The sequence below is a fragment of the Plectrocnemia conspersa genome, unplaced genomic scaffold (assembly GCF_051122295.1).
Source record: "Plectrocnemia conspersa isolate PC_06_02 unplaced genomic scaffold, ASM5112229v1 ptg000011l, whole genome shotgun sequence".
NCBI lineage: Eukaryota > Metazoa > Arthropoda > Insecta > Trichoptera > Polycentropodidae > Plectrocnemia > Plectrocnemia conspersa.
This window is the reverse complement of record NW_028277175.1, coordinates 5,270,910-5,284,767: the sequence shown is the minus strand read 5'-3', so window position 1 is coordinate 5,284,767 and position 13,858 is coordinate 5,270,910. Positions and strand designations below refer to the sequence as shown.

At 31.6% G+C, this 13,858-nt stretch overlaps 1 protein-coding gene across 7 annotated transcripts in view; it reads right to left on the bottom strand.

Moving 5' to 3' along the window:
* Positions 1 to 3,393: 3,393 nt before the first annotated feature.
* The window catches only part of Hr4 (nuclear hormone receptor 4), a 152,206-nt gene continuing 141,741 nt past the window's right edge, over positions 3,394 to 13,858 (bottom strand). For all 7 annotated transcript variants that reach the window (XM_088198463.1, XM_088198464.1, XM_088198465.1 and 4 more), the window contains 2 exons: positions 8,936 to 9,051; positions 3,394 to 6,199 (listed from right to left, as the gene is read on the bottom strand). In XM_088198463.1, coding sequence (XP_088054589.1) covers positions 6,119 to 6,199; positions 8,936 to 9,051 — 197 coding nt within the window. In that variant the 3' untranslated portion in view covers positions 3,394 to 6,118. The remainder of the gene's footprint in view (positions 6,200 to 8,935; positions 9,052 to 13,858) is intronic.

Sequence of the window (13,858 nt, the reverse complement as noted above, 5' to 3'; positions counted from 1 at the left end):
TAATTATTCTATGGTATATTAAAAATCTATGGTAAAAAAATCACAATAAAATGTATGGATTGTCACTAAGAACTTAAAATCACAATTAGTACTTGTGATAGTCTTTGAAGCACTTAGTTGGACAAAGTTCAACTAGACATTGTTGAGTGTGATATTTCAATAAATACTCGAGTGGCACCCCTAGTGGCATATCCTGTCAAAACGTCGTAATTAAAAATAAATACCAATGTTTAAAACCATTTTTAGTTCCATAAAGGTACCCAAAGAGGTCTTAGTTTAAAAAAATCTAAATATGACGCATCGTGTTTGCGTACAGCCAGGAGCTCAAGTTTTGCCCGCCCGTGGGTCCACGGCACCCAAGTGGTTAATAAAATCAGAAGCAGACTTATTAGTCTGTAGGACTCTGGTTTGACAGTTTCTTTTCCTGGTTTTGCTATCATTATAATATCCGCAACCTACCATTGATCAGAGTAGTATGCTACTCTTAATATTACATTAAATATAATGTAATGAACTCCATGCCTTTCTCTAGCAATTCCTTTTAAAAAAATCCTGTAATTAGGTTATATCCTAGTGCTTTTCTTGAGTTTAGATCCTTCATTATCGCTGTTTTTTTTCTTGAACTCTTAAACAATATTATTTGCTGGCTAAGTTGGAAAGGTGTTTCGAGATATCCGTGTACTTCTTTATCGGTTTCAGTCTGGGAGTCTTTAGAATGTTATTTAGAAACAGTTTCCAGATGTTTAGCAAAAGTAAAAGATTTTTCTAAATCGCTTCTTGCCCAATTGCCCTCACTATTTATGATTGGCAAATGATGTGGTTTCGCACATTCGCTACTATAACATGTGTTACAAATCCTGTTATTCCACAGGCAAAATTTGACTTAGTATACCCAAAAATCCCTACGACCAGTCAAAAAAATAATCTGAACTATTTCATTTACACTCGTGGCAATCATGGACATCTAAGCTGTATTATACGCCGATGTGATGAGTTTAATAAGAGTAATTTGTGACCTCAAGGCTTAATATTTTTTATTTAAATTAATACCATCCTGACTTAACAGTTTACCCCAATGAATGGCGATGATAAAAAATAATACATAGTATGAAAGAAGAAAAAACACATCACCGCTGCGTGCCATCTATCGCTCCACAGTTCTGACTTGGCCGCTGCAGCAGTTCACCGTAACCCTAGAGCAGCATTCACTATATGACAATATCAATGAACAGATTCATCGTTATTTTTACCGCATCCGTTTCACCTTGCGACATTTTTATCGTGTAAACATCTTTCCGTAGCGACTTTTTACCGTTTACCTTTCATGACCGTTTGGACAATATTTTATGTGATTAATGAAATCATAACAAAACGAATCGGTGAACACAATCATTCTGAAAATTGTGCAATTGATAAAAGATAAAGCGACCAATGGCAAATAATTCTAACTTAAAAAAATAATAAGAAAAGGTAAAAACGTAAATATTTTCCACACGGTAAGAAGGTCGCATGGTGAAAAATTCCTACTGTAAGAAAGTTTCACAATAAAAATCCGGACACGCAATAAACATTACTAAATTGATAGGTAGGGAGTACTGTAAAGACTGATCCACTTGGAAAACTTGGAGCATGGGAGGATGTATTCTGTCGGTAGCCCCGTAACCGACGCATACCATATAATAACATTTGCAGCGATTTATCTGTTTTTTATTGCCGTCACCACATATTCGTTAAGTTTTTATTAAGTACTATCGTAGCGACATATTAATTGAAAAGTCTAGCCTTAATGACCATTTTGTCAATATCAAAACTGGCTATGCCCAAATAAATTAGAGTAACACTGTTAATAAAAATTGGCCCCAGCTGTATGGTGATATCAAGTGATATCAAGTAATTAACAAAAATAAACATCATGCATTCCTAAGCCAATGCTAGTTTGTTGTCATAATGCATATGTAGTGATTGTTACCCTGTTGAAGTACTTGTAGATTTTAATAATATGTATATATACAATAAAATTGTGTCTTACATAGCTCTTCCGATGTATTGGTCAAATAAGTATGATTTTCTGCATTGTAAAAGGATTAGGGAAATGGATTTAGCGGCAAAAATTAAAACTTAAAAATAAAATCTCAAACTTATATTATGGTAATAGCTTGTTTATTGTACAATTAGCTAAAAAGGAACATAACAAATAGCTCACAATATTCTCAAAAATAAAATAATAATAATTTACTGAACGAGTGCACATTTTATTTCAAAAAATTATTATAATAATAATAATGAAACAATATTTCACTATTCCACTAAACTTGTGAATGATTACATGTTGTACAGAAGTGACTTTTAATCGTAAAAAAATTGGCAGTAGAATTACAGGTAACTTTCTTTTTAGTTTAAAAAATACCCAAGGGCGCAGACGGCAAGAATTCACTCCGCACACTCTTAACTTCACGTTCAAAACGAGACAAACACTTAATAAATGCCGGTGTTTTTAGAAAACGATTAAAAAAAACAGTCTGCGCCCTTACAACAAACGCTTAAAAATAACTTGAATATTATAATCAATATTGGCATCACTGGTAACTTGTGAATTACATACAAAAAAAATACATAGTAAGAACAGACGAGGCACTACGGAACACCCCATGTTAATTGCAATCAACAACGTTGGTAATATAATAAAAAATGCAAAAAACCTATGAGTAACTTATTTTCAAAAGCAAATTTCATTTGCCCTCATCTTTTTTTAATATTTATCCACATAAAAATATGCGTATATTCGACGCAATTATATTTAGTAACCAAATCTATTTTTATATGACGACAATTCTATACAGGTGTCATCGTCACCTATGTCTTTTCAACAAATATAAATATACATATATATGCACTTAATAAGTATACACACATATTATGTATAATAATATTGAATACAACCCCTTTATTTTATATATAATATATATAAAAAACGTACAATACGATTCGTAAGAAATTAATAATCTATAATATAATATAAAATTTTAGGCGGTACCTAATTATATCAATTAACAATTCAGTCTTATAAAATAAAATTATACAGACGTAACGAAATGCACAAGTATATATTAAAAAAAAACGTAAATGCAAGAGATAGAGAAGAAAATTAAAGAGGTTGTATTTTTTAATGTACGTATATATATATATTAATACGTATGTATGTATATATTTATTATATATATATATATATATCCTTATGTTAATACAGTTTTTTTTTATGAAGTCTTATTACATCGGACAAGACATTCGGATAGCAACTAACATGGGAATGAAATTAGTTTATTTTAAAACACACATAATAATAAATACTGTTTTTTTATTATTATTTAATTTTTATAGTCCTTTTAAGACATATTTTTAAGAAAAAAAGTGATTTCCATGTTAGATGCCGACCGTTTGCTCCTCAACAAATCAACTTAATCGCTATTAAGAATTTATTAACATTATTCATAATATTAACAATAAAAAGGCAATCCCTTTCAGACTTGAATTTATTTCGAGAAATTCCGTTTTTTGGCTAAACAGCGCATAGTCTAAAACGAAATGTTCCCCTTTCAGTATTTTCAATAATTTAAATTTTGAAACTCTTGATTGCGAAAAAACTACGATGATTGGGAAATCAAGAACTACCCTGACACCGCCGGCTGTGTAATATAATACATACGCACACAAAATAAAATTTATATATTATAGAAAAGTATATAAATTTGGTTACTATTTATAATTAGCAACACTCGTAGTATTAACGACAATAACAAAAATAAATACAAGTATTACTTTACATATATTATATATTACAATATTTACGTAAACGTGATCTATATACAATTATGTACAATCGGCCGTCAATCCGAGTGTCAGAGGAGTCGGGAGTATCTTGATTCGCTCATTTTATACTAATGGTGCATTAAGTATACAAAAAAAACTATTTGCTTCAGATGCAATGAAATCATTTACAAGTATGTTTGCGATAGAACGACTGCAATAAACGACCTGTTATCATTGTAATAAAGTCGGTTAACATTTACATTGCATTGCTAAAAGTCCTATTTTATGGATAGGGAAACTTTAGAAAATATTTTTATTGAGATTTTGAGTCAATGCATATTAATCTCTTCACTTGCCAAAATCTGATGTATTGGCTTTTGTTACCAGATTCGATGTAATCATCGAAGAAACAATCAGATATATTAATGGGTTGTTTATGTATTTACTTCAGTAGCAAATAGAACTATTTATTATATAACACATTGATATTTAAACAATAGTCCCAAAAGCCTTGGCAATTAAAAGGTTAAGTTTTATTTGTAATTAGCTATCTAATCATTATGAATGATAACAAGTGGTTTATCGTGCATTTTAATTATTCATAATCGCCTCTGAGGCGGTGCTTGTGTAATTCTTTAATCAGACGAGAGATTCAACAATTTCAAAAGCTTTCGTATATAAATTAAACACCAAATACAACACATAGCGTTCAGTCGCATTTTTTATCATAATCATCATTAAAAAAGCCTGAAAGCCGACGATTTCAATACAATCATAAAATATATATAATTGACATTCAATATAGAGCGCATTCAGAACATTTCGTATGAATTTATAACGCAACATCGTAACAATTATTTATTTATATTAATTAAAGTATAGAAAATTAAGCGTATCCATGATCATGAACGCGTCGTGGTCGTTTTCTTTTCTTTAGGACAATTCAACGCCTTAATTAATTAATTACAAAATACGGTTATTTTGAACTGAAGGTGAAAGAAATCTCCCCGATCATCGGGCAGCCGCTCGAATGGAGCTGCCTGTGAGTCATATACGATACAAGGTAACTTAGCACTGTTGGTTTTCGACTAAAATTATACACTTACGATAAACGACGCTTAATCCAGTAAAACTTAACACATAACTACAATAATAATTAACAATAAAAAACACGAAAATAAAATGCATCGATATTTTGTGTTGAACACCATTGTATTTACATCAATAATGTGGTTTTTTCATCATTCTCCGATTCGATCGATTCAATGGTTAACAAAAAGACACCACACCCGAACGTTTGACGCGACTTTCTGCCAATTTAATAAATTATGTTTCAATCAAACATCTATATAACTAAACATTCAACCGAAATTTTGATGATCTCTTCCTTAACCATTCGTCGGATCACATAACGATATACAGCGTCGTTTTATTTATATTTAGATTAATTTTTAGTCGCGCTGTACACGCGTATGTTGCATCCAACAAATTTAAAATATCACATGTCTGACATATTACAATATACATACGTGTGTTTTACTGAATATATTAATATTTACACCATAAGACGATCACTATAATTATAATTAAACAATTTACTTTATTATATTATATACAAATTGTCTTTAATAATCTCCGTTATACACTAATACGCTCGATTGATGAAAATAATTGGCGTCTGAACCTCCTCGTAAATGGCTCACTCCTCAAAAAAAATTACACAAATCAAGCACTGTTAATATTTTTTTTATAAAACAAGAAATTCATTGAGGATAAAAGCGAGAACGCTTACATAAACACATTCATTTTACATAAGCGCTTTCACTTTTAAGCTCCTTGTGTATATAAAATAAAAACAATAGCGCATTTCACCTGCAATCGCATAAAAACGGCGAACCGACCCTCAGATTTTTAAAGATTTATATACGAAACATTACACATATCACCATTGAAAACATTTATATTCTAATATACAGCAAACATTGATTGTATTTATGTATTTACATATACAATAAATATACGCAAAGAAGGCATGCTTCTAGAATAATTAAAAGTTTATCAAAATACACCGTTAAAATAATACATAACGACTGTACAACAAAGGTAAAGTGTGTACAATTTGTAACAATCGGGCCAGAAATAATTTTATCTTGCACAAACAAGGATACAAGTTCTTTTTGCCAACGAAAGTGCGGCCCTCGGCGGACGTATGTAGATCGATTTTGCGGGGAGTGTAGCCACGGCCATTCAGGGATCGGGTTCAGACAGATCCTGGCTGCTACGGCAGCTGATGACCGCGGCAAGCTAGCCACTACCTAACCTCGGCCGAATTTAACACAAACGGTACGTAGAACATCTTGCTCTCTAACAACAGGGCAGCTGCTGCTTGGATCTGCAATGAAAAATATTTTTTATTAGACACATTCTATAATGTATTTTCGGTCTATAGAAAATATACAAGTTCTCAATCCCCGTCTATAAAAACATTTAGGCTTTGACACAAAGTACTCTGGTATGACTTTTTATATTTCACTAACATTATAAAAAATAATGCTGCAATGTTCTAAATGAGCTAAACAATAATAATCGACAACTTTCCATAATATTTTTGGCATATATGAATGTGTATTGTCATGTCACAAAAATATTGGATTATGATTCACTATAGCAAGGCACGTCTTTGGTGGGGAGGGGGGCAGATGAGGCCACCCCCCTCCCCGTCCTTTTGAATTTGGCCAGAAAAATACACGTCATTTAATGAAATACTATGAATTTTAATGAGATCGAAATATTAAAAAAAACGACCACTGACTAGCCAACTTTTGCCTCCCCTCATTTCCACTGGAAAAATCAGAAATAATGTCCCTGATTCTAAACCAGAAATTCTCGAGTTATCCCTCAAATAAAACCTAAAAAAACAGTCTCGAATCTGTCCCGAAAATATTTTTCTAAATATTTCATTTCAGTGAAATCATATTGGAATACATTTTCACCAGTGAAAATATAATTTGTCTGGCAGGTGCTAGTAAATTATATGATTTCAACTTTTTCATACATAGTAATATATACATTTACATTCCTATAATTATTTATTTAGATGTTACAGTGAATGTATATTTTTTAGTGAAGTTATATTTTCACTAATAAAGTCCAAAAACATTTTCACCATTAGATATATATTTCTACTAGTGAAAATATAATTTAACTGTTAAGCCTAGTTTAATTATATGCTGCTTTAAAATGTCTATAAAACTCAATTTGACAGTTGCAAAATGTACATTTGCTGTTCAAACCCAAACCTAACTTAAACAAATGAAATAATTATAGTTTTAAAACATTCACTAGGTCAAGTCCAAAATAAAAACTAAGCGAACTCAATTCTCAGGGAAGCCGAAGAGATAAGTCGAAAAAGTACACACAGAAGTAAATATTTCACATATTGCTCCATATTTTGTCTGTACTTTGATAAATCACTGTTTTAAAAATATTATAGCTACCCTTACCAATATTACTATGGACTTCTGATATGAAAGTATTGGTCAACGTGTATTCAAACCGAATTTTGGTCAATAGGAGGGCACAAAAACAATTATCACTTCTCAGAAGCCAAAAATTCACGTCAAAAGCAATAAAATCTTGTTGGTGCCATCACAGTGGGATGGCGACGGCACGATTTTATTGCTTTTGATGTGGATTTTTGACTTCTGAGAAGGGATAATGGTTTTTTGTGCTCTCCTATTGGTCAAAATTTGGTTCAGATATGCTTCAATCAATTCTCACTTATTGTAAGTCGTAATATTGTTATAAAAAACCATAAATATGAACGCTAGATAACCGAGCTTTTCCACTGCGATGGCAAAGGCACGAATTTATTGCTTTGATGTGGATTTTTTGACTTCTGAGAAAGAATGTTTTTTTTGTGCTCTCCTATTGGTCAAAATTCGGTTAAGATAAGGTAAGGATAAGGAACATTAACTCACAAGCATTCTTAGTCCTTTGTAGTAGTTATTTATTAAATTTAGTAGTAAATGATATGGCAAAGTCCTCCTCAATGGAAGTTGTTTTTTTTTAATATAGTGCAAAAGATGTACGTAATATGTTGAATAGACGCAATTAAACTATTAAGGTATCATATAAGCCAAATATACGAAGATTCAAATATGGAAACATCTGTAAGAGATGAAGTTTCTGGTCTATTGAATATTAAGCAGTTTAAATTTTCAGGGTCTGTTGTAATTTAGTATGAAATGTTTAATCGGATAAATATTGTCAGCAAATTAAGGCAAAGTATAGACTAAGAGTTAAACGCAGTGATTCAATTGTCAAAGAATACTAAAGAGTATTTTGAAAAATCACATCCGGATGATTTTTTTAAGCAAATAATTGTTGATGTAATAGAATTGGTTTCTGAAATTGACGGTGAAATCAATTTAACACTTCGAACAAACATGAGATCAAAAAATAGGTAGTTTAATTATGTATATATTAATTATGAAAAATACAAGATTGAAGTTTTTTTATATAATTGACACTACAATTAACTTGCTGGAATTAAGATTTTCCTAAATACGTTATCACAACAAATATTTTGAATTTCTTTATAAAAAGACTGAGCTTTTTAATCATTGCAAGGACTTGGAAAATATTTTTACCAATGGGGAGCTATCTGATATAAGCGCAATAGACCTTGCAGATGAGTTGTCAGTTCTGTGCACCTTAATAGAAAAAAATATGTTCCCAATAAAAGTATTAAAATTCATTAGAGCATTAAATTATGGACTGAATTGCACTTAGAATTTTATTAACTTTGCCTATATCAGTTGCAAGAGGTGAAAGAAGTTTTTACAAATCAAAAGTCATCAAAAGCTATTTAAAATTAACAATGACTCAAGATATGAGTTATCAAGAATAGAGGTACGATAATTTTTCGATTAAAAATGATTTTTATATATATATTTTCAATTGCGCTTTTTTAAAAGTAAAATTTTAAATACAAATTATATTTGAATTATTGTTATTAGTGCAAAAATCATGTTTTAAAATAATAAAAATATAAAGAGCGGCATCAAGCTTTGAGGATACTTTATTACCAATATTTTCCAGTAATTAAATTAAAGGGTATATTTACCTCAGGAATACGAGCGAACAGATCGTGAAGTCTTGACGGATGGTGGGGGGACGTGTGGTTCAAAAAACTTCTCAACGCTTGTATATACCGATCCTGGATACCTTCCAGTTCTTCTTCTGAAATGAATGAAAGACAAATTGTTAAAATACATATAAATAAAAAATTGATAATTACATTTCTTAAAAATATACCTGAAAATGGGTTCAATTATTATCATACAAACAAACCAATCGATTAACAACTATCACGTATTAGGATAAGGTTCTGTTTTTCTATCGCTGTCTGGTGGTTGCAAAATATTAATCTCTGGCTCTTGATACGTGTAATATTTAAAAGTTATATCCCTAGAAATTGCGTCTTCGTCTCTTTCGTTTTTGCGTTCAGTAGGAGTAAGCCGAGCTCTAGCGGCCGCTGTGCGTTCAGCGTTCAGTTTTAATCGAACGCGTCTTTCTTCGTACGTTTCGTTCGCTCGCACTTTTGCGACCCTAGCCATGTTTGTGTGTAACCGCATCATTTTAGTGAGCGGCGTTTCTTGGGATCTCCTCACGGCGGCTCTATCGGCGTTTTTCTTCAACCGGTCCTGTCTTTCGCTCGGAGTTTCCCTAGCTCTGGCCGAGGCGACTCTCTCGGCGTTGGTTCTTAACCTTTTCTGTCTTTCGGGCGTGGTTTCTCTAGCTCTAGCGGCTGCGGTTCGAGCAGCGTTTAATTGTAAACGGTTCTGTCTCTCTAAGGACGATTCTCGGGCTCGATGTGCTCTCATCGCTATTGCGTTCGCTTTGACTCTCCTTCTAGGCGCAGGGTTATGATTTTCCGGTAAAGTCGATGGATGTCCGTAATGGAACTGATCAGGATTGTTCATTATGCCGAAGAAATACATTTAAAATGCTGACTTTTACATTTAAAATAGTGAAAACTTGGGTAAGATTGTACTGTCATATAAAACAGCCATCTGTCAATAATAGAAGCACTGTTGCCAACGTATGAAAAAATAATGTTGCCAGTAAACAAAATTTCATTTCAGCAAAAATACATAAATTTGTGTCTAAAATAAATCAATATTTTATCATTTATTATATGTAAAAGACAACAAATAAAATAGTCAGAATTTTATTAGCAGCTTGGTAATAATTATATTATTCAGGGTCAGAATAAATATCTAATGGTTAGAATAAAAATAGCGTACGGTCAAAAAAAATATAGAACGATCACGTGATTTATTTATTTAAAAAATAAGCAGAACATTGAATACTCCGTGCATCTATTTACTTGTATTTTGAACGAACGAAACGGGAATAACGACAGAGCGGTAAATGAGAGTACGCTTGGCTTATTGTGTTGTCATCTAGCAATGTTGCGAGCTTAACCTAACAAGTTGGTGCTAAAAAACCTTGATAATGGCAATGATAATGAACTGCTGACATGCGAATGTCAAATCGACCAGTTATACCAATCTTCAGCGCATTTGAGGGGGGGGGAGAGATGGAGATATATACCTCCCTCTTGAATTTGGCCAGAAAAATGGATGGCATTTAATAAAATACTATGAATTTTAATAAAATCGATATGTTAATAAATGATTACTTACTAGCCAACTTCCCCCCCTCCTATTCCCCGGAATAACGTCCATTATTTTAAACACTATAAATTTTCTGGTTATTCCTCAGAGAAAATCTAAAAAAACAGTTTCGAATCTATCCCGAAAATATTTTTTAAAATATATAGTTTCAGTAAAATCATATTGGAATACATTTTCATCAGTAGATATACATATATTTTTAACTGGGAAGTTACATTTTTCAGTAAGGTTATATTTTCACTAGTAAAGGCAAAATATATTTTTACCAGTAAATATACATTTGTATATATCTACTAGCAAAAAAATAATTTGACTGAAAGTCACTTATGAAATTATATGCTGCGCTAATATGTCTATGAAGCTTAATTTGGCAGTTGCGAAATGTACATTTCCTGTTCAAACCCAAACCTCTTCTACACGAAGTAACTAATTGTAGTTTTAAAACTTTTATTAGATCAAGTCCAAAATAAAGCTAAGCCAACTCAACTATTAGGGGTCGTATCTCGCATATTGCTCCATAGTTAGTCTGCACTTCGACATTTCACTATGTTTTAAAATATGATAGCTATATTTACCGATATTACCACGGACTTCTGATATGAGAGTATTGGTTGAAGTATATTCAAACCGAATTTTGGTCAATAGGAAGGTCGGAAAAACAATTACCTCTTCTCAGAAGTCAAAAATTTACGTCAAAAATGATAAAATCGTGACGTGGATTTTTGACTTCTGAGAAGGGATAATTGTTTTTTGCGCTCTCCTATTGGTCAAAATTCGGTTTAGCTATGTTTCATCTAATTCTCGCCAATTGTTTATTTAAAAAATTGCTTTATGGCAGTTTATAGTAGTGTACCCAAAATTTTGCACTTTTCGGCAAATTGTGTCTTTACATTTTTTTCCTAAAGGAAATACTTTTAATTTAATTCTGCCTTGTAATATTCATATGATTGCAAATACAAAAAATAACACAGAATAATACACGACGACATGATTTGCGAACCAATGCTTTGTTTTGAGAACCAGTGCAAAGAAAATGTTCATAACCATTGTTTTGTAAGCATGGCGCCAATATTCCTAGCGAGTACCAAAAATAATATTTAGCACATATACTGAAAATTTGGTGGTCAAATTTCATCTAACATCCCAACTAAATAATTTCTTTCTGTGATAAATATAAATTTATTAAACAATAGTTTATTAATTTTTATTATCACCATTCGATGGTACTGACCTATCTGACTGAAATTGCTTTTTGCAATATCGAATTTGACTCATAGGTTGTTTACATCTGCATGAGAATAAATAATAGCAATCCTCTCTTATCTTTTAAATACGCATATTCATTAGTTATTTCATACTTGTTTAAAGAGATTTAGTAATTATAATATCGTTTCATTGTTGAAATGAAAATAAAATATATTTAAAAATAATTAATAATTAAAATATAAATTATGAGCGAAATCTGTTTATCGTCAGCGTTATGAGACGATAAGAGTGCGCGCTGCTTTACCGGCCGCAACAAGGTAAGCGCGTGTGTGTGTATCGCGCAACGCTCAGTAGGTCAACTCGACGGGTGCAACGACCGCGCACTGCCGTTGACCTCGAGCGCGCGGCCAGGGTTACCAAACGCGATTTCGCATTTTATTTAATTATTATTATTTTCGATTCAAATTCAAACACTCATTCTTAGACCATTTTTTTAATTACATAACGCAACTGTACAACACACTTTGGACACAATACTCGGCGTGTTTTTATTGACAATCGACCGACCGCCGTTTATCGCTCGCTCGCGCTGTTTCGCAAGATCGAATTTGTCCTTTTATCGGTGCGGTGAAACTTGCGCGCTACAACGTAACAGTTACGTTGCGTCGCATAACTAATCCGGAGAAAGTAATTTTGTAATTGCGCTAACGCATTTCGCCGTGTCGGAAACGAGATTGCACTTTTATAATTGAGCCGAATTTATTCGGCAATAAGTATGTGGCTCGATATATGTACGAGAAATGCCATTATTTTGACAAAATGAGATTTCATAATGAATGCAATGAAAACTATTTCTTAAATTAACATTCAAGTGTATCTAAACCAAGTTATGATTCTTGCAGTGAGAAAAAAATGGACACTGAGGCAAGAAAAAAATAACTGATTTTTGACGAAAAGTATTCAAATTGCAGTTTTTAGTTGGATCCAAATATATAATTTCCGAAAAATTGTTTTAAAATTCACAGTTAACATGTTTATGCTATAAATGTTCTTAATTTTATGTTGTTTTTATATTATCAAAGAACTCTCAACAAACACATTTAGCGCTGCGCTCAGCAGAAATAAAAAAAACCCAAGGATTTAATTAAGTTTCTGAATATCATGCTAAGTATATACGTAAAGAAATTTTGGACGTGTAGAGCCAAATAATTATCTGTAAAAACTAAAAACGTTTTGCGAACTTAGAATCGCAGAAGCGGGCAAAGGTATGTTTGACTTAGTTAGTTTTTTTAATTCTTTGCACGCCAAAATTCGATTGAAGACATTTTCCAAATATATGATTTTAATTATTATGTAATGCATCGATTTTCAGCTTGCAAAGCTACCCAGTAAATACATGAAAATAATACATGTCATGAATCTCCTCGATAAAAATATTGTTAGCTATTTGTAACCGAAACCAACGAGCACACCAGTACGATAGATCATTGGTGTAAGTCCATCGACTATGTATTAGTTATCACTAATACACGAAAAACCTTGGTTCGAATCCCATAAGAACAATTTCTATTGAGTCTAGAAAATCGAATAAACACAGATTAGTTTTTCCTAGATTTTCCTAATCTTACGGATGGATATCGTAATGATTGATTGAAACCAAACTAACTCGTACTTTTAAAGTATAGAAATTCTAAAATTCTTAATTTTTTTTTAAATAAACAAAATGATTCAATTTTTGTCAAAAATTAAATAAAAAATGTATATCAAAATGGGTAAAATTACTATTTTACATTGCGGTCATCATCCACGCTAAAATACATGTTCTACATCGAAAATTAATATTAATATTATATTTTATATTATGCTTCTGTAGAATAATTTCTTAAGATAGGAATTTATTTACATTAAATTAAAAAAAAAACCTTTTAGTTTCCGTGGTATTGTGATGAACGAAAAGCCGCAATTTTTTTATCAAAAGTAAACCTCAAACAAACATATTTTTTTGTAAATATATAGCAAGCTTATTATCAAGACCCACTATGTATAAATACTAAACTTTCTTACTTGCATATGTGGAAGGTTAAGCAGAAATTTTAATCTGTAGTCTCTTATTTAGATATCTATAAAGTCGATTATGTTTG